Genomic DNA, 24,054 nt, shown 5'->3' with positions numbered 1-24,054 from the left:
AGGCGGCCCAGCCCTCACATATACATAGGCCATCTCTGTCAAAATTTTACTTAGCAACGAAAACATGGACTCTTAGCTGAGAGATTTTCTCTGGGGAAGAGCTGTGTCTGTGCGGAAGACGCTTCCATGTAGGTTTGGGATAAAGTCAGTGAACACCACGACAATCATCAAACGCTTGAGTGGATTTTTGAGAAACCGGCCAGGGGGCTCAGTTTTCTATCCAGAATGCCACAGAATACAGTCAAAATTCTTTGGCATCCACATTCTTGGGAAACTCTTGGAGGGGGTGCATCAGTGCCGAGGACCCTTGGCCATGCAGGGCATCCCCTCACCCAGGGCAGGCCTGTTTTGTTCATGGCTGTAGTAGCCCAATACCTAGAATAGTGCACACTCTAGGAGGCCTACCACTGTGTATGCTGGCTGGGGTGACCCGGTGGAGAGACGTGGCACCTTGAAGATTGGGGAGAATTCTGCTGGCTGGAAAGGGGCCAGGAGGGTATGGGTGGCTGATAAGCTGGTGTAGGACCACTCCTTCCTTAAGAAGTGACTGACTGTGACATGTGGTGGGAATGGAGGAACATTCGGAATCATTAGTTGATCAGGACACACGTCTCTTAAATGTCATCAACACAATCTGCCTAGAAGAAACATGATTACTTTCTGCCAAGCACAGACCCTCCTAGAGGGACCAGACCCAGCCCAGCACCTTTATAGTCAGCCCAGAGGGGAGCAACTCAATCAGCGAGACGGCATTTTTGGGTTTTAGTTACAGATACTGAGGGTGCTCAAACATCCATGCAATTTGCTGTTCACCATAACACGCAACCCGGAATGGCTGTTTCGGTCCCCCGTCGGTTACCTGAAAAGCAGTCTTACTGGGCCCCAACCCCAAATCAATTTGGTGAGAACCTGAACTCCGCTATTAACCTTAATTCTGAGAGAAGAATGACACCCCCCTCCCACTGCTGGGGTCCACTGAGGGTGAGGGCCCGGGCTCCTTCATTCTCCAGGCTCCTCTCAGAACACAGCAAGGGTGGCGGACTCCTTCCAATGTCCATTAAGCACAATGCACCGGGGAGAGGCAGTAGGCGGTTTGCTGAGCCCGGTTCCGAGGCGGTGGGAAGTTATTCACCGGCGTCTCCCAGGACAGCCCAGGCCTGGAGAATGGCTGGGGCCGCGGGCTGGAGTAGGGGTTACCGGTGAGAGTCAAGGGCAAGTTGGCCAGGCCCGGGCCGGGAGGCGCGGGCAGGACGCAGCCGAGCATTTCCTCCGGGAGGCCCAGACAGCGGGCGGGTGGGGCGCGGTGGGCGGGGTCCTCGCAGTTGGTGGCTTTTGAAGCCCCCCCGACCGCGGTGGGAGAGGGGCAGCCTAGAAGAGTTGGCAGCGGGCCTGAGGCGGGAGGGGGAGGAAGGGGCCCCGCGTTCCCTCAGCAGCGGCGCCGGCCGCCCTGGCACGTAGTTCGCTTCTGGAGGCACAGGCCGCGGTGGGCGCGCCACCCGGGCTGCCAGGCTCACCGCCAGCCGAGGCCAGACCTGTTCGGGCTGACCCGAGCTCAAGGGTAGCGCGGCCGCACACCGGACCCCGGCCGCCAGGAACGAGCCCGAGGAGTCTGTCCCTCCCGCAGGAACTGCCCCGCCCGGACTCCCGGAGCTCTGCAGGGCAAGGGCGTGGAGCGGGCGAGCGGCCTGAGGCTCTAGGCGCGGCCACCCGGCAAACTGGCGGCTGAGGGCGCGGCGCGAGTGCTTTCCGCCCCCAGGCAGCCCCGCGCCCCGCCGAGCAGACACGCCTCCCCGCCGGCGCCCATCGCGGGAGGAACAAATAGCGCCCTCCAGAAAGCACTCCGCTCCACGCCGGGGGCGAAGGCTGGCCACCACACAAAAGCTCCGGCAGGGAAGTGCCCGCTGTGTCCCCACCGCGGGGGGTACGGGCAGCAGCTCCGCGCCGCGACTACCAGGCCCACCACCCCCGGACGTCATGCGTCAGCGCGCCCCGCTCCAGTTTCCGCCCCTCCTCCTACCGGCCCAGGGGACACGCCCACTGGCGCGCGCAGGCCCCGGGACCGGGCACGCCCCTCTAACGGCCCGGATTGGCCTGGCCGTGCACTCACGGACCAATGGCGTCCGTCCTGGCAATCGGTCACGCCCCCTTCCCCAGGCGCGGGCACGCGACCCCTCCGTTCCTCCGGTGCGCGCTCTGGGCTCCCCGCCCCCTCCGCGCGCGCAGCTCCCCGCGGCCGCCGCCGCCTGTAACCTGCGCCGCCAGGATGTGGCTGGGGGCTGACGTCGGGTCCAGATGTGGCCCCGGCCCCGCCCACCCCCGGGGCCGGGCCGCCCACACCGAGCCGCGGCGCGCTCGGCAGCTGTCCCGCCTGCCACAATGCGCGGCGAAGCTGCGGCCGCGACTTGGCGTGGTGGTCCCTAACGTCGCCGCTCGGCATCCTTAGAACCGGCCGCCCCTGACGCCGCGCGGGGACCCCAGTCGTCCGCGCCCCCCATGCGCTCGCTCTTCGGTGCCCGGCCGGGCCGGCGCCTCGCAGACGCGGAGCCGCGCGGGTGACGGCAGAGGCGGCTGCGCGCCCAGCCCAGCCCAGCCCGAGGAGAGGGCGCGCCGCGCCCCCGCCCCCCGCCCGCTCTCCCGAGGCCGTGGGTGCGGATGCGCGGCTGACGCCTCGCAGCAAGAGCACCGCCGCCGGCCCCAGCCCGCAGCATGGCAGCCGCCGCCTATGTGGACCACTTCGCCGCCGAGTGCCTCGTGTCCATGTCGAGCCGCGCGGTCGTGCACGGGCCGCGTGAGGGGCCGGAGTCCCGGCCCGAGGGCGCGGCCGCGGCCGCCACCCCCACGCTGCCCCGCGTCGAGGAGCGCCGCGACGGTAAGGACAGCGCCTCGCTCTTCGTGGTGGCGCGGATCCTAGCGGACCTCAACCAGCAAGCACCGGCGCCCGTCCCGGCGGAGCGCAGGGAGGGCGCCGCGGCCCGGAAGGCGAGGACCCCCTGCCGCCTGCCGCCGCCCGCCCCCGAGCCCGCCTCCCCCGGCGGCGAAGGCGCGGCGGCCGCGCCCCCCAGCCCGGCGTGGAGCGAGCCGGAGCCCGAGGCGGGGCTGGAACCCGAGCGGGAGCCGGGGCCCGCGGGGAGCGGCGAGCCCGGCCTCAGACAAAGGGGCCGGCGGGGCCGAAGTCGCGCCGACCTCGAGTCCCCGCAGAGGAAGCACAAGTGCCACTACGCGGGCTGCGAGAAAGTTTACGGGAAATCCTCGCACCTCAAGGCGCACCTGAGAACTCACACAGGTCAGTGGGGCGGCGCGGGCGCCCGGATTGCTCGGACGGGGTCAGTGCGAGCTGCCCGACCACGCCCCCGGAGCCGCCGGCGGGGCACGAGGTAGGGGCCGGGCGGGCCGGGACGCCCGGGGCTTCGCCCCTTCCCCCGCCGCTCCAACCCGCTGCTGGCCCCGCGCGCCGTGCGAGGCGGGTCCTGGCTCTTGGAGCCGGCGCCCGCCAGGCGACCGCGCCCCCGCCGGGCACGCCCCCTCCCCGGGCGCGCTCGGGTGGGGCCGCGGGGGCGGATGTAGTCATCTGGGTCGGGGGCGGGGACCCCGCCCGGCCGGGGGGCGGTGTGGGCAGGTGCGGACAGCCTGGGTGTGGACCGCAGGCGGCACTCGTGACGGTGGGGCGCCCGGTAGGGGGGGCAGGGGACGCTCTCCGGGGTCCCTCCTAGTCTCCTCCCCCGCCGCCCGGGCGCGCGCTCAGGAGGGGAGGGGCCGGCCCTGGCGCGCGGCGGGCGAAGTTCACGTAGGGACAAGGCTTCCTTCGCCACTCGGCACATTCTCCGCTCTCTTCTTCCTGTAATTTTTCCAGCGCTCTAAGGTTTAATTTGTCGTAACCAGAGTCAGCGGCGGCGCTGGGCGATGCGGGGGGCGGTCCCGGCTCCCGCTCCCCGCCTGCGGCTCTTTGTGGGAACCCCCGCCCAGTCGGCCGGCGGGGGCGCGCCCGGCCCTAGGGCTCTTCGGCCTCGCAGCTCTCTCCGGAAAGGAATGCCCTGGCTGCTGCCTGTCCTCCGTGCTGACCTCTCGCCTGCCCACCTCTCACCTGCCCTGGGCCGGTGCGCGGCGGGCGGCACCTGCGCCAGGGCGGGCGCTGAGCCTCCAGCCTGGGGATCACCGCCCGCCCCCGCCAGCCCAGCGGCAGCAGTTCCCACGCGCGGCCCGATACTTTGTAGTTGATTCATCTGTGGCGGTTCCCTCCCCCCCTTTTTGTTTCGTTTTTAACACAAAGATGAAAACGTGTTAATGGACGGCAATCCTCCCCCATTTTTGTGTGAAAATCTATATGCTTCCCCTGAGCTCACGTGAGTTCTTCTGTGACACTCACCTCTTCGGGGGGCAGGCTCAAAACCCATGTACTGAATATTGTTGCCTTGTGACCAAGGGTGGTAGTGTCTCATTTGTAAAATAGTTCACGTAGTGATTAAAAGGCATTAAAAGAACCTGCAGCCTTGGAGACCGTAGAGCTGAAGGCCCCCTTTTTTCCGGTACATTTGGAACTGAAAGGGCCCGAGGTCTGCAGGTGAGGCTTTCGAATTTCGGACTAACTTTCACTCCGGAGGCTGTTGTGGCCGCCCCAAACCGCGTGGCAAGTGATGGGCTAGAGAGTGAGAGCAGGACCATTTCTAGGCATTCGGGGTCAGTTAAGGGTATGGGGGCTCAGGTTGGGGGTGGGGATCAGTATGGACTCAGAGTTCAGCTCGGGACGCGGCTGCAGGGTGGGTGTGGCCCTGGGGGAGGGGCCAGGCAGGGCTAGGCTGGGCTCGGCTCCAGGTGGACCCTGAGTATCGGGTCGGGGCAGCGCTTGGGGCGTGGCTGGGGTTGAGATCCGCTTTGGGGGAAGATGCGCGTGTTGAGCGGGATACTTAATGTTTGGGAAATTTTTCTACAGCCCCTGTCAGGGTGGTCTGCCACTCGGCAGCACCGGTAGCTGGCAATTGAGGAAGGGGGTGGCCGAGGGGAGGGGCTCGCCGTGGTGGGCGGGGCCGGCTCGTCAGGGCCTCAGCCCTGGGATGTCTTCCTGGTGGGTTCACCTCCGGCTTCAGGCTCTGGCCCCGCGCGAGCCCCTTGACTAGAATATTGGTGCAGGGGCTCTGGAGACTCGGGCCTCCCGCCGTAGGTGGGGCCAGTTTCCTCGGAGCGCCTGGAAACCGAAGGCAGGCAAAAGAGAATAGAACCAACCCTTTGAGCGTTTGCAGTGTGCTAGTGTCCATTCTTGAAGCAGAGAAACTGTTCCACCCTTCGGGTGTGCAGACATCAGAAGTGCTACCTCCAGGATGGAAACCGGCCTCCATGTCGGCAGTGCACAGGGCTCCGGCAGCGGGGTGGCGGGGAGTTGGGAAGAATGCAGACTTTCAGGCCCCTGATGCCGACCCGTTCTAGCCTGCAGCTGGGAATGCATGTTACCGGTACCCCAGGTGACCCATTATGAGGGTTGCACTGCCCAGAAACCTGCCTCTGGAGGGAGTGTGGTTCAGCATCTGGCGGAGGGCACCCCTGGGAAGCCCATTTCCAGTTCCTGCCCAGATGGGCAGAGCGTAAGTAACTGGTGTTCCTCAAAGGAGAAGAGGAGCGTCTTGCAGAAGGAAGAAACCCAGGCAGCCCTCAGGGATGACTGAGAAGGCAGGCCACGAGGGGATAGCTTTGCTGCAGCCATGGGCTCTGAGGTGTCTGTGGTTTGTGGGCCTCTAGCAGCATTGTGGGGTCTCTGCAGTCAGTGACGGAGGTCATGCCGAACCCTGTGCTCCATTAGGTGTGGGAAGGTGCCCCCGCCGCTTCCTGCATCTCCAGGATCCACAGTAATTTCATGGCAGAGGGTGAATATCAAAACCAGGAAGGTAGCCAGCTGCTCTGTGCTTTTCCTCTGTGACCAGGGACCGGTTCCCAGATCTCCCTGCAAGTTGGTGATGTCTGCCCTGACCACCTGCAAAGTCTTCAGGGAAATGAGGTCAAGTATGTGAAGACCCTTTGGGAAATGCAAGGGTCAGCCTTGACTCTGGAGGCACTTGTGGTCCCTTGGCCGCGGCTCTGCTCTGATTTTCCATCCCCACTCTCTGAACAGTTGCATGCTGAGAGCTTTCTGTCCTGGTTAGCTGTGTAGCAGTGTGGTCTCCCAGTCCCACTCTCCCAGGAGTTATTCTGTGGACACATTGGTCTCTGTCACATTTAGGTAATTGTTGATGTTATAACGAATGCATAACACCAAACCTAGAAAAGCATCTTTGCAGCTCGTGCTACTTTGTTATTTGGCCAGTTAGAACTTCCCAGGCCAGATCTGGAAAGTTTGCTAAAAGGGGCATAGGGGAGCAGCAAGACCAGGAGCAGATTTTCTTTTTTTTTTTTTTGAGACGGAGTCTCGCTCTGTCGCCCAGGCTGGAGTACAGTGGCCGGATCTCAGCTCACTGCAAGCTCCGCCTCCCGGGTTTACACCATTCTCCTGCCTCAGCCTCCCGAGTAGCTGGAACTACAGGCGCCCGCCACCTCGCCCGGCTAGTTTTTTGTATTTTTTTAGTAGAGACGGGGTTTCACCGTGTTAGCCAGGATGGTCTCGATCTTCTGACCTCGTGATCCGCCCGTCTCGGCCTCCCAAAGTGCTGGGATTACAGGCTTGAGCCACCGCGCCTGGCCAGGAGCAGATTTTCTTGGAGCCTGAGGTGCTTTGATGCAGAAATTCAAGGACTTACCTTCGGATAGGTCAGGCTGGGGCCCCCTTGAGGGCAGACTGGTTCCCCAGATCCTGCCTCTGGAGAGGTCCTGCATGTTGTCCTGAATGGGGAGACTTGGCAGGCTCCCAGCAGAATGGCCACTTGGTCTCTCTTGGTAGAGAAACCCTGAATACATATCTACCTATTTGTTCCCAAAAATAATTGTTTTCAAAACTGCTCTGTGCCCTGTTTTCCCTCCAGCCCTGGAGCCAAAACATCTCTGCATGCTGGGCCCTGTCTGGGTTCTGGGGGTTCCACGGAAAGGTGAGCATAGTGGCGTACACAGCCTTCCCTCCTGCAGAACCCGAAGCATGTTTGTGGTCCCCTGGCCCTGTTTGGGGTGGAGGAGGGAAGTAGAGCAAGATCACATTCTGTCAGCCATTTCCTGTGATAATTTGGGTGGGGTTAACCTGAAGTTTATCTTTACCCACTGAAGCGGGGATTTGATCCTGACCGATTATCGCGACCCCTCCTCCAAGGCACACTCTGGCTTTAGAGGCTTGTTTGCAAGCACACTGTTCCCTGAGCACCCTGCAGATGCTCCCTAATGCTGCCTCGGAAAGCAGAGCAGAGGACATCTGGGTGGGATCTCCTTTACCCAGGGTAAAGCCGGGCTTGTTGGTGGCCCGTGCCTTGTTCAGAGACACACACAGGCCAGGGGCTCAGCACTTCCACCCCTCCCTCTCACACCTTCGCAGTCCCAGGCTACCAGTGGCCCTAGTTGTGAAACTCCTGAAACAATGCAGAAGTGTATGCAGCATGGGAGGTGCCAGCCTGCACCACCCCCAAACCACTGTTATCCCACATTGGTGGTTTTCTTTACAGACCTTCTAGATGGATTTGCACGTATGCATACATGTGTATCCACATAGACATTTTGAAACATGCATAAATAGGATCCTAGCAAACATCCCACTGATGGCATTTTGTTCGGTGTGTGTGCTTAAATGAGGCATCTTCATTCTTTTTCCCAGCCACGTGGTATTCCAAGATGTGGTTATATGGCTGTATTGTAACTTATTTACCCTTCGTTTATGGACAGGACAGCTACATTGCCTTTTTTGTTTTTCGCTATTACTAGTTGTGTTTCAGTGGACTCTGATGTGTGTGTGTCTTGGTGCAGAGGAGCTGGCATTTCTGTAGGATTGAGACCTAGTGGTGGTGTTAACAGGGTTGATAAGTGTTGGTGAAATTTGTTGTGGAGTTACTATGTTATGTTTTTAAAGGAAGTAGACCGCAGTTGTTGGTCCCCCCTCCCCTGAGGGAGAGACCTATTGTGTCACCACTCCACCTTCTTGAAAATGTTTACTTCTCCCAGTTCTCCTTTTTTGTGTGTGAGAACATTGAGAACATTTAAAACAGTGTCAGCAAAACCACTGTCACTCCCGCACGCCTGGTGGCTGGCTCTCCTGGCCATCTTCAGTTCTGGTTTTACAGAGATTGGATGGAGAGTGTGTGGTGGGCTCTCAGCCCCGGAGCAGTTGGGTGGGGGCTGGTGTGGTGCTGTCTCTGCCCCCGCTCCCCACTCCGCTGAAAGCGGGCTGGAGGGTGTGCTGCCTGAGCCAACTGATAGGAGGCAGTTCATTCAACCAGTAGCCTGTGTCTGGGGCTTCACATGTCTGGAACACAATCCTTCTGAATAGGTGCCATGAAGCCTACTTCTCAAGCTCTGACAGCCTCCTGCCCTTAGGTCCTGTTGGCTCCCACTTTACACATAGTTTTAATCTGATTGGTTACTGGGGAAGGGCGAAATACATGGATAGCAGCTAAAGGCAGGGGAGGAAACAAACCAGTAGGTTGTTAACATATGCATGTGTAAGTCTGTGTGTTTAAATGGGTCATGAAGAAGCCCCGCAGTCAGCCAGCACTGGAACAAGTGTGGGGCCATTTGTGGAGGGGCACATGTGTCTCCGCAGCAGTCCCTGAGGTCTGCATGAGAGACCCTGGAATGAATAACACTCTAGCAGGGATCTTGAGATACCAAGGCACTGTGAAGTGTGTTCAGTTTGTGTTTTCAGGAAGCAGTTAAAATAGTTTTAAAAATAAAAACTTCTAGAACGGTGCACTCAGCTCTCACAATCCTAAGACTTCCAGACTGTTTGCTCTAGGGGCCAGGCATCGTTCTGTTTGTATTAGTTTACATCAAGCTATCTAATCTTCACAAGGACCCTGTGAAGTAGGCTCTCTTATTATTACTAAATTTCAAATAAGCTAAGCCTTCGATGCCTTAGGAATCATGCCCAGGGTCACACAGTAAGTGAGGGTGGAACAGGGATTGGAGCTGGGGCTTGCGCCTGGGCAGGCGCTCCTGAGGTAGGTATACCTACTGTGTCTACTGCCACTTCTGTCTGGATCAGTGTTTCAGGTGACTGCAGGTGAGCAGGGCCCTGTGGTAGTAGAAACCTGGATGTCCCCGGTACACGGCTTCCCGCACAGATTTTTGCTGCTGCTGAAAGATTGAGGGAGTAGTACAGTGAACACTCCAGTACTCTTCCCATAGGGTCATTGGGTCGTATTTTGCTACATTTTTCTCCTTTCCTCCTTCCCTTTTTCTTTCTAAAGAAAGAAAAATTAATTTTTTGTCTATATTTTTCTCTCTTTTCCATCTCGCCTCTCTCTTTAAATTATATATTATCTGATACACAGTCCCTATTCAGTTCCCCTGGTGATTCCTAAAATGTCCATTATAGGATTCAGGATCCAGTCAATCACACGTTGTGTTTGGTTGTCCTATTTAGTTTCCCTTAGCTTAGGATAGTTTCCCATCTTTTGGTCTTTTATTATATTACACTGGCATTTGAAGGCCCGAAGCCAGTTGTTTTGTAGAACAACTCACAATCTGGATTGGTCTGATTGTTTCCCATGATCAGGTCTGGTTTAAACAAATTTTGGTCCAAAATATGGCACAGGTGATGTTGGGCACTTCCATTGCATCATGGGGGCGGGGCATGGGATATTAGCCTGTCCCACTGCAGGACCACATGGTTAAGGTGGGCAGCCAGGCTGAGCCCCTTCCATCCAGCTGGTTGGTTTCTACTCCATCTTCCAACTTCCTTGACTGGACAGATGTTGGGGGTTGGGTTCAGCTTTGGAAGGCTTTTGAAGTCAAAGGACCAACTGGAGGAGGCCTGGGCGCTCCTTTCCCCAAACAGGCAGGGCACCCTGATTTTCCTTTGAATGAAAATGGCTCCAGGTGGTATGAATAGCCAGCGCAAGGGTAGCTGTGAGAGTGTTCCTGGTCAGCCTACCTGAATGCTGGCCCTGTGCCACAGGCAGCCTGTCTCCCAGGGCTGGGGAGGGCCTACGACGGGTGACACCCTCAAAGTCCTGGTCTTTATGTGCTTTCAAGAATAAACAAAAATGATCCCAAGTCCACGCACCTGAGCCTGTTTTTCTTTCTTTTCAAAGCCCCAAATGGGATTATTTTCTTGAGAAGTCAACTTCCGGTCGAGATGGGAATAAACTTCTCTCCAGCTTGGCGATTCAAAAGCAGCCGCTGTGCTGTGTGGCTGGGGATGGGGTTATGGAGACAGCCACCAGTGCAGTCCTTGCGGTGGGAGATACTGAGTTCAGAAGGCTTTGGACACTTTTCTGGGCCAATATGACGGAGACTTGAACTTGTTTTACTCTTGGCATCAATTGGGCACTGGGCACAGAAGAAATCCTCACCCAACCAAAAGCTCTGCCATTTGGCTGTGAACACACACGTATGCCTCCATATCCACGTACATGTGTATAAACACATATGGGTGTGTGTGTGAGTGGACGTGGCACCCTGCTCATGCTTGCTGAACAGAGGAGCATGCACACCTGGAACATAGTGGCTATGTGGAACCTCTGATTTCTAGTTCAGTTTTAGATCTTAAGTCCGTCTTCACCCCCAGCCAATGTGGATCAGCTGTTTGTGAGTCAGGCTCTTGGGTGAGACGTGGAGTTTGCTCAGTTCAAACTGGGGCTGTGGTGAAGGGGCTCTGCCTTCGCACCCCGCTGCCCCACCCAGCAGAGGGACCGGGCTCCTGTGTCCTCCACACTGCTTCAGTTCCCCTCCTGATGCAGGGCCAGGCTGTGATCACCATTTGCAGTTAGGCATTGTGTGTGTGTGCGTGCGTGTGTGTGTGTGTGTGTGTGTGGTGGCAGGGGTGGGGTGGGGGGAGGGCACAGCATGGCACCAAGCACCAGAAACTCAGCCTTGACCAGTCCCTGGTTTTTACCAACATCATTCTGGACACACAAGACAGAGAGAGCGTTTGGCAGGGGGAGGATTCTGTTTATTGTTCTCCGTTTTTGAAGTTCATCACAAAAACACTTGCTAACCAGAAACTTGGCTACACTCCGGGGCCATTGGCCAGTCTGTCCCAAGGTGACTTGTTTGGAGAAGCACTGAGGCTTGATCCCTTAGATTAAATGTCCTTGTGCTGGTGCCACAGGGGTGTGGCCTACTCTGCATGGATGGGTGACCCTGGGTCCCCAGGCACAGGGCACAGGCTTGTCTCCTTGAAGCTGGAGCCCACGCTGCAGCATGAAAGAGCTCTGCATGAATTGAAGGCCCAAAGCAAAAATCGCTCACCAAAGAGCATGTGGCTCAGAGCCTGCCTCGGCCTCCTGTCTCAGGAGAAGCTTCTAAAGGTGGAGCTGTGGCACGTGCCTGTCTCCTGTGAGCGCAGGCCAGGTGGAAGGAAGCTTGGAAGTGGGGAGAGGATGATGTGGGCTCAGAGGAACCTGGGACTTCTCCCCCGACCCCAGCGTCCACGGGACACACATGGGAGGTGAGGTGATGCCTAAGCAGCCTGGCGAGTGGCCAGGGCCCTGGTTGGGGCCTCCTCACTCCCTTTTGGAGCACTGGCAGCTAATCCTTGGGGGTCTACCATCCTTTCCTGGTCTGGCCTCGTTGGAGGACTCATCTGCCTTCCTCCTGGAGTAGGGAGAGCCTGTGAACAGAGCAGTGACCCCAAGGCCTATGGCCACTGGGGATGGCAGGGGCCTTGTGCTTCCATATGTGGGTCCAAGCTGTGGATGGGGAGGCCAAGTGTCCTGGTATGTGGGAGGTGGTCAGGTGCTCCCTAGAGATCTAACAGGTATGCATGGGTTAGCGAGATCTCAGATTCCTTGGGCCACACCTAAGTATGTGCAGGGCCTGTGATACAGCCAGCATTTCCTCCTCTAATATTCTCCGAGACTTTCTACTTGTCTTAACTCTTTTATTGTCTAAATGTTCACTGTAAAGAAGAAGAATAAAGGGAACTTGGTTTAGGGCTATTGGTGGAAGTTAAAGTTAATGGCAGAGCATGAATAGGGGTGTCTGCAAGGAATTGTTAGAAAGGAGATTGGAAATAGAGCAAAGGCATATGTAAGTTCAGAACCTGACTCCTTTGTCGATTGGGAGTGGGGCAGAGGGCATGGGTCCAGCAGGTCATTGGTCTCGGGTTACCAGAAAGGTGAAGGCTGTTCACCCGGGCCATTGGCTGGGGGTGCTGCTTAAAGCCAGGATCTGGGAGCTGGAGTCAGCACCTTGGGGTGCACCCGGGCATCATAGCAACAACAAACCCCAACACATTGTCATGGACCAGGGCAGATAAATGGGAGTTAATGACATGGTTGTCACACATCTGAATCTGGGATATGTAAATGTGACACACAGTCTGAGGGTTTGGCAGGCTCTCTATGGTCTTACTTTGCATATTTTGGCCTATCTGCTCTCCCAACTTAACTGCCCATTGTCCTCACCTGCATGACTGGCCATATCTGGTTTGCCTACTGGTCATTGAAGGCATCCATAGGGGTGCCATCTGCCCCCATGTCCCTTTCCTGCCAGGCATGCTAAGTGGCCCGGGGCAGGGCAGGCAGGAACTCAGATTCCCTCCATCCCATTGCTGGGGTCTTACTTCCTTCCTCCGCCCGCCTTACATGTGGAAGGATTCTGCTGTGCTCGTCCACTAGTTGTCGTTTTTGTCTCTTAGCAGGGATGGTGGCAGGAGGACGCCTCACACAGCAGCACGTGAGGACCCACAGGGACTCTGGCCCCTTGCAGCTGTACGTTCAGAGGGAAGATGCCCAAGGTTTTACTATCTTTTCCAGAGTGCCCTTTTTTTCTGCTTGCATGGCAGGCCCTTTCTAAAATTACAGCCATAGGTTGCTTAATGACAGGGGTGCGTTCTGAGAAATGTGTCGTTAGGCAGTTTCGTCCTCGTGTGAACGTCATAGAATGTACTTATTATGCACACCTAGACGGCATAGCCTACTGCACACCTAGGCTGTATGGTGTAGCCTATTGCTTCTAGGCTACAAGCCTGTACAGCATGGTACTGTCCTGAATACTGTGGGCAACTGTAACACAGTGGTAAGCATTTTGTATCTAAATATAGAAAAGGTACAATTAAAACAGGATAGCATCTTATGGGACCAGCCTCTCATCCCACGTGGACTGTCATTGTTTGAAACGTCGTTATGTGGTGCATGGCTGTATTTTGCTGCTTGGCCTAAGGTGCCAGGGCATTCTCTGGGGAAGCCTGAGGGGCTTTGCAGGCTACCGTGTTTTATCAAGGTTGAAATTAGTTTTAGCACTTTACACTGTGTCCCCTTTGCGGCTGACAGAGCAGGAGACCTTCAGTGTCTACTGTCACAGGTGTAGAGCCGCTGTGTTGGCGAGCAGGTGGGTGGTTGTCCTGAATTACTGTCAGGCTTTAGAGTCTTACAGGAAATACAGCCTTGGCTACTTATAGCTTGTGATTTAGTTTCCCTAATGATGGGCTGGGTAGTACACTTTAGCAGTTTGCTTTGGACAAATTGTATCATTCTTAAGTTCACTCACATTACCCTTTGAGAAACTTCAAAGTTTGTTTCCCTGATCTTCCTAGTTGCCCTGGATTATGAACCAAGCGTTGGAATTCCTTTGCACATGTAGCACCGCACATGACCTTGGAAGATGTATACTTATGTGAGTGTGTGCATGTGTATGCGTGTGTGTGTGTGTATATGCCTGTATTTGCGTGCGTGTGTGTGTGTGTGTTTGTGTATGCACATGTACATGTGGGTCAGCCATGCAGCCAAGTCTCAGAACAATCGTTCACTGGAAGGAACCCAGTCTGGAGGCGTCTGGCCAGGTGGTGCAGTCTGCAGCACGATGTTTGTTTCTCCCAGCCCCATGAACCCCAGTGGGGCTGCATCACTTAAAGGCCCGTCTCTACAAGAGCAGGGTAGGAAGCAGCAGTGCGTGCCCAGCCGTGGCTGTGTAGGCAGAACCAGCCTTCAGGATGGAGGGTGGGACCCTGGAGCCATGCCTGAAGGTGTGTACCATTACTCCCTGATGGGGCACTCCATCTTGGGCCATTCTGCCCCCTGGTCTCTCTGCTCCTCCTCTGCAAACCAGGGGGGCCAGCAACCTGTTGGGATCCTGGCCCTGGCCAGATTAATGCATGGGAACTGAGCTCCTTGGCTGCCCAGCTGAGGTTCAGTGTGGCCCCATTCTCACTTCCTCTACTCCCCCTTGTACTCTGGGATCTCAGCATTTCTTTAAGAGTCTTGAGGGATTTTCAGGACAAGCAGGTGGGTGGGTATGCAGGGGAGCAGACCCCAGGGGGCCTGAGGAGAGAGGGGGAGGGTACCCCTCCTTTGTGCTGTCTGTAGCTGCTCAGCCTGGGAGACACTGTGGGGGAGGCTGTGGCTTCCTCCTTCCGCCCTCTGGGGATGCCCTGGCGGCCTGTCCCTTGGGGTGTTGGGAGGAGGTAGCTTGGCTGACTGTCCCTGCTCATGGTCAGGGTCCTCCTACACAGCAGAACTGGAGGTAAACACTGGGTTGCCTTGGCAACTGGGCTGTACCACAGCTCCAAGTGCTCCTGGCTAGAGAACTTCCCATTGTCTCAAGTTTCTAGGATGGGTTTCTATTTTGATTTTTTCCTTTTTTTTTTTTTTTTAATTAGCAAGAATGACTAAGATACCAAAATGTCTGACCTGGTTTCTATAATTTCTTAATAAACATTTGTCTTCCCTTTATAGGAGGAATGTTTTAGTGATTCATTGACTTTTCTCTTAGACGGTGGCGAGGCCCTGGTGAGGCAGTGCGGGGGCAGCAAAGAGGGCCCCCCGCTGCCGACAGCTGGCACGGGAGGCTGGGAGAGCGCTGGCCACAATCCAGGGACCAGACGTTCTTACGTAAACACCACACCAGGATTTTATTGGCTTCGAGGCTAATTAAGTTCCATGGAAAATTTTGGGGAGATGCCTTTCCCCTGTTGGGTGTTCAGATACCCATAACTGGTGCTTTCAGAAGCTGTCTGAAGGCTGATGAGTCTGACTGAGCCCGAGGAGCACCCTCCCACCCAGTGCTGGACTCTCCTGCCAGAGGCCTGGCCCCCTCCCTGCAGGTCAGGGCATGTGCTCGTTTATACCTTGTTGGTGGTTGCTGTTAAATTCTAACTGCTCACGTAGGTAGCCTGGGCTGGCTGCGCCCAGTGGATGGCCTCCCGCCCCCCCGCCTGCTGTCTCGTGGGAGTGCCCCAGGTGGCACTTTGCTGTGGGAGATGCAGCAGCAGGCTCTCTCACAGGCCTGACCCTTCACCTTGGATTTCACTGGGCTTCCCTGCTCTGCCCACCCGTGGATTATCATGTAGAGAGTCACCCACCCCAAGGAGGAGCCAGGTGAGGATCCAGGGAAGTGGCTTTGTTTATTTTACTATCAGTAGGGCTGACCCAGGTTGCCCTGGTGGGTGGTGTGGCCTGTGAGCCTCTCTGCCTCTAGGCCTGTTTCCAGGGTCTCGTCTTCATTGTAGGCCTGCAGGTCTATTTCGGTCCCTTCTCACGACTGAGGCAGGCTGAGGATGTGCTGAGTTGGGCTGGGCTGCCTCCTGGGTCCTCTCTCCACTGCCCTCACGGCCACCCTCAGGCATGAACCTGCCTCAAAAGCCTGTCTCTGCAGCAGCTGCCGTGGCAGTTGCCAAGCGAGCTCAGCACTAAAAAAAATGTTCAGATTTGCTGCATTTGTTTTAGAATGAGTCCCTGGTGTTGCTTGTGCACACCCCAAGCCTCCTGGCCTTTCCAGGTTTCCCTGTTGAACAGGCAACTCGCCTGCAGTTGGGTGGCACAGGGCTGTGGCGAGGGCCCCAGCATCCATCCTCACCTGGGTGCTCAGCTCCTTTCTTGTCATCCTTTCTCTGTTTGTAAAGCAGAAACAGTCCTGCTAACATCACCCCTTTCAAAGATGTATGCAGAATTTGATTTTTTTTTTCTGGAGAATATACTTTTTATAGTATTTAAGAAAAAACTCGTGCTGGGCATGGTGGCTCATGCCTGTAATCCCAACACTTTAGGAGGCTGAGGCCGGAGAATTGCTTGAACCCAGAAGTTCGAGACCAGCTTGGGCAACATAGTGAGACTCCACTGGGCATGGTGGTGCACACACCTGTAGTCCCAGCTGCTCGGGAGCCTGCGGGCAGGAGGATCACTTGAGCCCAGGAGGTGGCAGCTGCAGTGAGCCACGGTCTTGCCACTGCACTCAAGCCTGGGTGACACGGGGAGATCCTGTCTTAAAAACAAGAAAAAAATCTCAAGTCGAAGGTATTGAAATAGTATTGGAACGTGTTAAAGGAGTCCAAAACATGAGCACACTTGGGAGTTTCTCGGGGGACCCAACGCCCCTGTGCACCGTGTTCATCCTGACAATTTGGGCTCTGGACCTGGAGCCCCGAGTCATTGCTGTGTCTCTCTTATTGGACCACCTCTTGGAAGTTTGACTCCACAGATGTTGTGTTTGCATGACCTTCCTTGGGAGCCTCTCAGTGTTTTATTTTTCATCAGAGAAAGGCCTTCTTGTCTGATGGTTCTTTGTTATCTAAACAGAGGCACTGTGGCGTAGTGATGAGCCCTGGCTCCGGAGAGGGACAGGCTGAACCCAGCTCCGGGTTTTCACTGTGAAGTGGGTCTGGTCATGCTGCCTCTAGGAGCGGAGGGGTAGAACGTGGGTGAGGCACCCAGTAGGAGGGATGTGTGCGTGTGTGTTCACGTGTGTGTCGGGTGAGGTAAGTAGTGATTAACTTGCGAGAGCAGAATTTCACCCCCTGCAGTATTGTTCATGGGCGCCTGAATGAACAGACAGGTTTGCTGTCTTCTCAGACAATTCAGAACCTTTTTTTTTCTTTTGAGACTGGGACAAATCAGAACTTTTTTTTTTTTTTTTTTGAGGCTGGGTCTCAGTCTGTCACCCAGGCTGAAGCAAAGTGGTGCGATCTTGGCTCACCACAGCCCCAAACTTCCTGGGCTCACACTATCCTCCTACCTCAGCCTGCCAAAGTGCTGGGACTCCAGGTGTGAGCCACCACACCCAGCCCAGAACTACTGTGTTAAAGCAGGTGCTGGGTCACTTTCCAGGATCTTCACAGCCTGCCCTGAGCCCCACTTCCCAGAGTCACCCCCAGCATCTCCAGCCTCAGCTTCTGTGTCTGTATCCTCCTGGATAAACCCAGACTGGTTGCAGGAAAGTGGTACAGTCTGTGAGCTTCTGTGAGCATCCTGTTGTTGCTATGGAGACCCTGTTGCTAGGCATCAAGCATGCTCAGACTAGGGAGTGGTGACCCCGTCTCAGGTGAGCCTCACGTGTTACCAGGTAACCAACCCCTCTCGGGTACCAACAAGCTGTACCTGGCCAAACTCTTTAATCAGCAGAAGTAGCTGAACGGAAACCTCAACCTCAGGGTGAAAGACTGAGTTCCCAGTCGTCAGAACAGTTCTGGACAAGTCCACCTGTCTGAGGTGGGCTTGAAGGTTGCCCTGCACCCTGTGTCAGCAGTCTTGGGCAGTCTCACAGGGACAGGAGAAACTGTGCCTGCAGGTGGCCATGCTAGTCCTGCCGAGTGACCCCACCCCAAGGGAAGGACTTTCTGAGACCAGGCAGTCTTGGGTGAGAATGCCGGCTGCCCTCCCAGGGACGCAGTGCCCTGCTGGGTGGCCCGCCTCCCCTCCCGAGGCCCAGGCACCATGATGGGTTTCTTAACTGACAGCTCTTCAGTAGAGAACAACAGAAATCTTGTTTGCAGCAAAACTTGCCTCACCCGACCGCTTTATAACAGCTCCTTCAAGTGGGGCGAGCTCATCGCTGCCGTCGGCATCTCAGCCATCAGCAGCCCAGAGAATCCCACTCAGGACTTAGGTTTGCTATTTTTGTGTCTTGCCTGGGCTTCGCTCGTTTCCACAGGCATTCCACTTCTTGTTTACAGGAGTAATTGCCTTCATGAGCTTTGGGCCATCTGCGGATATATGTATTTTTTCCTTTATTTTCCTTCTTTTTTGGGGCAGCAGTTCTGTGTTTGCAAATATGAGGATTGTTTCCTAAAGGGAAGCATGAGGCCTTCTTGAGGCTGGCCTCTTGGCTGCTGAGCCGGGCCTTTGCACCCCTTTCCTGCTTGATTTCCGTCTTCCTGTGAGTGTATTTGGTATGGAAGTGCTTCCTATGGTCGGAGGTGAACGTTTGGAGTGACTAAGGAGAGCGTGGCCTTCTTTGCTCTCCCGGCATCTGATTGCTCCGCGGACACTGTGCGTGTTCCCCAGGCAGGGCCAGCCTGCTGGAGGGGGTTGGGGCCTCTCCTGGCCATGGGGTTTCCACATCCGCCTGCTGGCCAGGCTCCTGTGCTTGGGGAAAGGAGGACACTGAGGCACATACTGTCTCGTGCTCTGCTCTTGTGGTCGTGAGTGGCCTTTTGTCTCTTCTGCTCTGCGTGACTGGGTGTAGAGTGGCGCCTGTGCTGGGGACTGCCCTGCACCCTTGCACAGGGCCCGCCGGCTCAGGTGTGCAGCAGACACCATCCTGGGAGAAACAGTGGCAGGGTCTGGGGTGGCCACATTTGAATGTTCTGCAGACACAGATGCCTTCGGGACTTCAGACTTGTCCCCATCCCTAAGGCGGGACACAGTGCCTACAGACAGGCTGGGTGCACACAGCCTCCCGAACAGCCTCCTGCAGTCTTAAGTCTGCACACCTCCCACCAGGTGTTGGCCCCCAGCAGTGGGAAGGAGACCAGCCTTCAGGCTGCTCACCTGAAGGGAGAAGGCACGGAGGCGTGAGGGGTGCATCCAACCTTCAGTGGGGATCCACAGGGGCCCGGGTGCTGACGGGCCGTGGCAGAGTCTGTTTGCCCACCCTTGCTGTCAGTCTCCTGAACTACAGGAGCAAGAACTGGATTTCACGTTAGGCGATAATTTCCAGCTTCAAGAAATGACCTGGGAAAGTTTTCTACTTAAACTGCCTGTTGTTGTTAAGAGCTGGTCAGCTCTGGCTTTCCAACAGCGCATGCAGCCCTCAGGCCAAGCTGAGTCCTGGTGTGGGGATATTCCCACTAACTGCGGGTCACTGTGACTCCACAGGGAAGGTCTCCTTGGAGAGGTCTGAGGCTCTGGTGTACGAATTAACCTGCTCCTTAGTCTTCCCTGGGAGACCTCTTGATCCCCTGTCCCCACCCATACTTTTGGTCACTTGTCAGTCTTTGTATAATGTGTTCAGTGTTTCTCCCTGTGAGACCGCAGCAGAGACAGGAGAGCCACACATTGCAAGTCACCCGTGCCTGGTTGCTGCCCTAAATACTTACTCTGCACAAATGGCCTGGCTCTCGGGTGACTTTGGCCCTGGGGGATGTTCTCCAACCCCCTGGGGCAAACACCTGCCAGTACTTAGCAGTTACCTCCAGCTGGCTCTGGGTACCCATACCACCCGGGGCCTGTCACACCAGCTCCAGAGGTGGGGCTCTCCCCACACCCGTACCCATCTCTATGCAGATGCAGACATCCCAGGTTCTCCCCTCCAGCCTGTGTCAGGATGATAGTGGCCACCTAGGCTTGCCCCTCTTTGGGGCAGGACTGAAGGAGTGTCAGCAGAGAGTGGCCTCCTTCACCTGCCTTTTAAGCCAGGGCATACTCTGAAAACATGCCATGGCTGGACGTTTTCATGTGTCTGGCTGGCAGGGGCTTCAGGGGAGGTGGCAGGGGTGCCAGGCACCAAGGCCAGGAATCCCCAGCCACCCCAGACATTTGCCAAGCTTGGCTTCTCAGTGCCTTGGCTGGTGGCCTTTAGGGGTGACTTCACCCCACTGTCATGGCTGGCCCATGGCAAAAGGGGTCACCTGCTGCTTAGAAGCTGAGACTGGGCTGGGCCAGGCCAAGGGCCCTGTTTGTCTTCTGGGTTGTGGGGGTTTGGGCCAATGGGGAGGGAGAGACCCCCCAAGGGACCATTATAGAATTTGCTGTAAGAATGTGGAGAAGGAGTTCTGGTGCTTGGGTTTACAGATTTTCAGATTTTTATTCAAAACATAATGGAACCTTTCTTTTTACAAAATCTCCTGGAATCCAGTGCAGAAAGAGCTGGGAGGATTGCCGGGTGGGGCAGGATGAGGGTGGGAGGGGTTTTGACTTTGTCCTGGGGCTGTGCGGGATCCTCCCTGGGTTCCCCAAGGAAGCTGCCTGAGTGGGGAGGGAGGGGCTGCAAGTAACCAGGAGCAGGCCAAGGTTCCAGGGTTCAGCCCAGGACAGCCAGGCTAGGTACAAGCCAACCCTGGGGGCTGGCCAGCGAGTGTGAGCTGTTGCAGTTTGGGGCAGGTGCCTTCCAGGCTGTGTGAGTCAGGGTCTGCTCCTGGCCCTTCTGAGGGTGCCACCCTGGCCTCCCCACCTTTGAGCAGGTTGGGCAGTGGGTCTGGGCTCCATAGGGCTGGTCAGGAGGAGGCAGCTGTGAGATCCCGGACAGAGCCAGGAGAGGAGCAGGACAGGCAGGCGTGCTGCGTCGGGCTGGGACTGTGGGGGATCGGTGGACAGGGGTGAAGCGGGGTCTTGGGCATTCCTCACTCCTTGCCTGAGTGTCATGAGGGACCTGGCCTTGGCTGGTGTTTCTGTCCCTTGAGGGTGTGGTGTCTGAGAGCAGGGCCCTGTGTGCTGCTCTGGGGGCCTGGAGGCCTGTGTCCCCACCCCAGCCTGCCTTTGCCCTCCTGTACCTCTGGCCTGCGTCTTGCCCCTTTGGGTACCTGCCTGGAAAGCACTGGAGTTGGGGGCAGATCCTGCCTTGAGTGACCACCGCGTGCCCAGCAGCAAGCAGCAGAGGATCTCCAGGAGTGCAGCAGAGTCGCCTCCTGAAACTGACAGGAAATCTGTGAGTGTGAGGATTGGGTGAGGTGGAGAAAGCCCAGGAGGTGCACCATTCCTTTGGCCCCCAGCCCCCTCACCAGGGGACCCTGCCCTGCTCTTGTCTCCCAGTGGCCTGCGTGGGCAGCGTCGTGCCTGGCTGTTGCAGTTGTGAGGCCGCAGCCTGAGACTGACCACGCCAGGGCTTCCGGGTGTCTGCCCTGCCAGCCTGTGTCAAGTCGTCAGATGCTGTGGGCCACACGAGGTCATATTTGCACCATCAGTTTACCGGGGGCAAATGACTTGCTGGGGAGGGCTGCAGCTGCTCCCCACCTCTCACCCCTGGTTGTCTCTTTTGCCTGGAGGGTACCGTTTGTAGGCACTATTAGGGGTTCTGGTTCTAGAGGGAGAGTATCTGAGCTCAGAGGGAGTGGGTCTCCACAAGTGTGCCCCTGTGCGCCGGCATCTGGCACAGGCCCGCGTGAGCCCCTCTGTACAGATGCCTGCCTCACGCTGAGAGGCCCACGGCCCAGGCATTTCTCTCAGGAGCCCCCGCGAACCCTGACAGAAACCCAGGGCTGTTCTGCACAGAACACCAGGTCAATGATCTTGACTCTGTTTCTGGGAAGATTACCCATCTGTGGCTTCCAGAAAGCACCTGCTCTTTTTTTCTGAAACTCACAACCTTCTCCCCCGACCTCCTGTCCTCTGCTTTTCTCTGAGGCCAGAAGGAGAGATTTCCACACGGGCCCCTCACCCTGGCCACAGGCCTGAGCTCCTGCACAGCAGCTGCTGTCCTTCCCCTTCTGGACTGGTCCACTCTGACCTGACCCATCCTCTTTGGTAAAGAGTATGATGGACCCCCCACCCCTGTTACCAGTATTCAGCCACCCTGGAACTGCGGCCACCCACACAGCTGTGGAAAGCCCCCAGGCCACAGCCGGGTAGGAGCTCCTCTCCGGGTTCTCTTCTTCCTCTTCACATGCTTCCAGGCCGGAGCCCCAAGGCCTCTTGCTGCTCCCTGCCCCAGCTTTCTCAGGAAATGGGGCGTCCCCTCGTTGCAGGCCCCCCGGGCTGACTTTTGTGTCACACAGCAGCCTTTACTTCCGTATCTTTCTTTCTCTTTTAAAGGCATCGCCTTCAACTGGAAGAAGAAATGAAAATACCACCTGTGCCTCGAAATCTTTCTGTTTCTAGACAGGGACATCCCAGGCACTTGGTGGTGGGGCTGGGGCTCCTGCTTGCCATAGGTGGGCTGTTGGCCCTGCAGGCCAGGCTCCTGCCTGCCACCACTCCGCACCCTCTGTGCTGGCGGCATCAGGGAGGGTCTGGGAAGATGCAGACTGGACGTGTGGGTTGGGTGGGCCAGTAGGGGAGAGGGGCAGCGTAGGGTCCTGAGTCTGGGGGCAGGAGCAGACTGCGTTAGCAAGCATGGGTGAGGACCTTGGTTCCCCCACCTGCTGGCTGTCACCGGGGCTGGGACGAGGTCAGGTCTGTGACAGGGCGTGGCACCGAGCCCAAGCAGGTAGGAGGATTTGAGGACCTGTGAAGCTAGAAGGTCAAGCAGGGAATTCAGGGTTTGGACACCCTCCTGGGATCAGCAGGCATTCCCCCTTCATTGCTCTGCTGGTAGCACCAGCCTTCCCAGAAAAAGGCTTCTTTGGCAGGGCCTGGGAACCCCCTGGAGGGATCAGGGCGACCAGCTTCTTTGCTGAGCCCCACCGGGACATCACACCTCAGGAAGAGGCTGTCCTTGGTTCTCGTGGTGGGGAAGGGGAGCTGTGAACAGGCTTCCCCCTGAGGCGAGGCTGGGGGTGGGCAGTGGAGACTGGAGGCAGAGAGGAGCTACCCAGGCTTTGCGGCGCGTGGGTGGCAAGCCTTCTAGAACCTGTGTGTGCTAGCGTCAAAGGGGACCCTCAGGCTGGGCTGGGAGGGGCCCCACCTTGACTGTGGTGATGAGAGGCAGGATGTGGGGCCCAGGGGGTGACTCTGCCTTGGAAGTGCTGCTCATGAGGGATGGGGGCTTCCTATAGCAGGTGCTTAGCCAGCGGAGCCGCAGGGTAGGGGAGAGAGGCAGGGGCAGTGTGGCTTGGGAAGTCAAGGCAAGAAATGGTTAAAGGAGAAGTGGGTGTCTCAGTGGCTGGGCCCAAAGGCCCCCATGCTGCCATCCTGTGGCAGCAGCTTGAGGGGGGCCCAACCTCTTATGTCTGCCCTCCCACGCCCTCCAGCCTCTGGGGCCCTGGGGCAGTATATAGGCTGCAGGGGTTGGGGTCTGCCTCTGTGATAGTGGCTGCAACGCTGGTGGAACAGGAAGGTGTGTTGTTGGCTTGTTGGCTTCTCCTGGACCACACCCCCTGAGGATGACACCCTCCCAACATGAGGGAGAGAGCTGCACTTCTCAGTGCGTTCCAGATCTCAGGCTTCATTGTCTCCGGCCTGGCCTTCTTGGCCACTCCACATGAGTCTCCCTCAGTGTGGAGGCTTCTTCCTGCACTTCCTGGGACTTTTTTTCTGAAGGCGGGAGGCAGGCCTCAAACCCCAGGTGTACTTGCTGGTGGAGGAAAGTGAAAAACACACAGGCTTTGTGGGAAGACAGGACGCCATTCCTCCTCCCGTGGATTGCCTGTGGAGCTGGGACAGGAAGCTTGCTACTCTTGTCGGAATGACTGTGGAGGGTGACTGGAGGGTGATGTCTAGAAGAGGGAGTAGTACACAGGAGTACAGGCGCCCCTCTTCGTCTTGGTTTTGCACTAAAGGGGCGGCAGAACCCAGAGGGCGTGGCTATGTCAGCCCAGCCTCCAGTGCCCTCCGAAAGGAAAAAACCGTGCATGGTCCGTAGGCACACGCGCACGCCGCACCACATACTTTTTATTGAAGTATACATGTGCTACAGACCATTTAAGTACAGAAAAGCTAAAAGAAGAAATTAAGTGGCACCCACAGTTTTGCTTCCCAGACAGGACTGTTGCTTGGCCCTGTTCTCGCTGAAAACCTGCCAACATGGAGCCCAGGAAGCCCCTCCTGGCAGCCAAGGGTGTGGCCCTGCAGTCACGGCAGCCTGCCTGCTCTGGCCACCGATGTCCGCATTTTTTAGACCCTGCAGTCCTGACTGCATCTCAGGCCACAGTGCCTTGGGCTCCAGCGGGGTGTCTCGGTGCTGGCGTTGTAGAGTTTAAGCACCACCCCAGAGCCGTGGCGGAGGCCCAGTGTGCTGCTGTAACAGAAA

The 24,054-nt window shown here is 57.0% G+C and overlaps 2 protein-coding genes across 2 annotated transcripts in view; both read left to right on the top strand.

Annotated features, from left to right (window-relative positions):
* CHRNA7 (cholinergic receptor nicotinic alpha 7 subunit) overlaps positions 1-24,054 on the top strand; it is an 880,272-nt gene that overhangs the window by 62,800 nt on the left and 793,418 nt on the right. The gene's annotated exons all lie outside the window — the stretch shown is intronic.
* The window catches only part of KLF13 (KLF transcription factor 13), a 50,777-nt gene continuing 29,063 nt past the window's right edge, over positions 2,341-24,054 (top strand). Inside the window, exon 1 of the mRNA XM_050795841.1 lies at positions 2,341-3,283. Coding sequence (XP_050651798.1) covers positions 2,707-3,283 — 577 coding nt within the window. The 5' untranslated portion in view covers positions 2,341-2,706. The remainder of the gene's footprint in view (positions 3,284-24,054) is intronic.

This window comes from Macaca thibetana, chromosome 7, assembly GCF_024542745.1.
Source record: "Macaca thibetana thibetana isolate TM-01 chromosome 7, ASM2454274v1, whole genome shotgun sequence".
Taxonomy (NCBI): domain Eukaryota; kingdom Metazoa; phylum Chordata; class Mammalia; order Primates; family Cercopithecidae; genus Macaca; species Macaca thibetana.
Note: the sequence above shows the minus strand (reverse complement) of the source record. Positions and strands in the feature narration are given on the sequence as shown.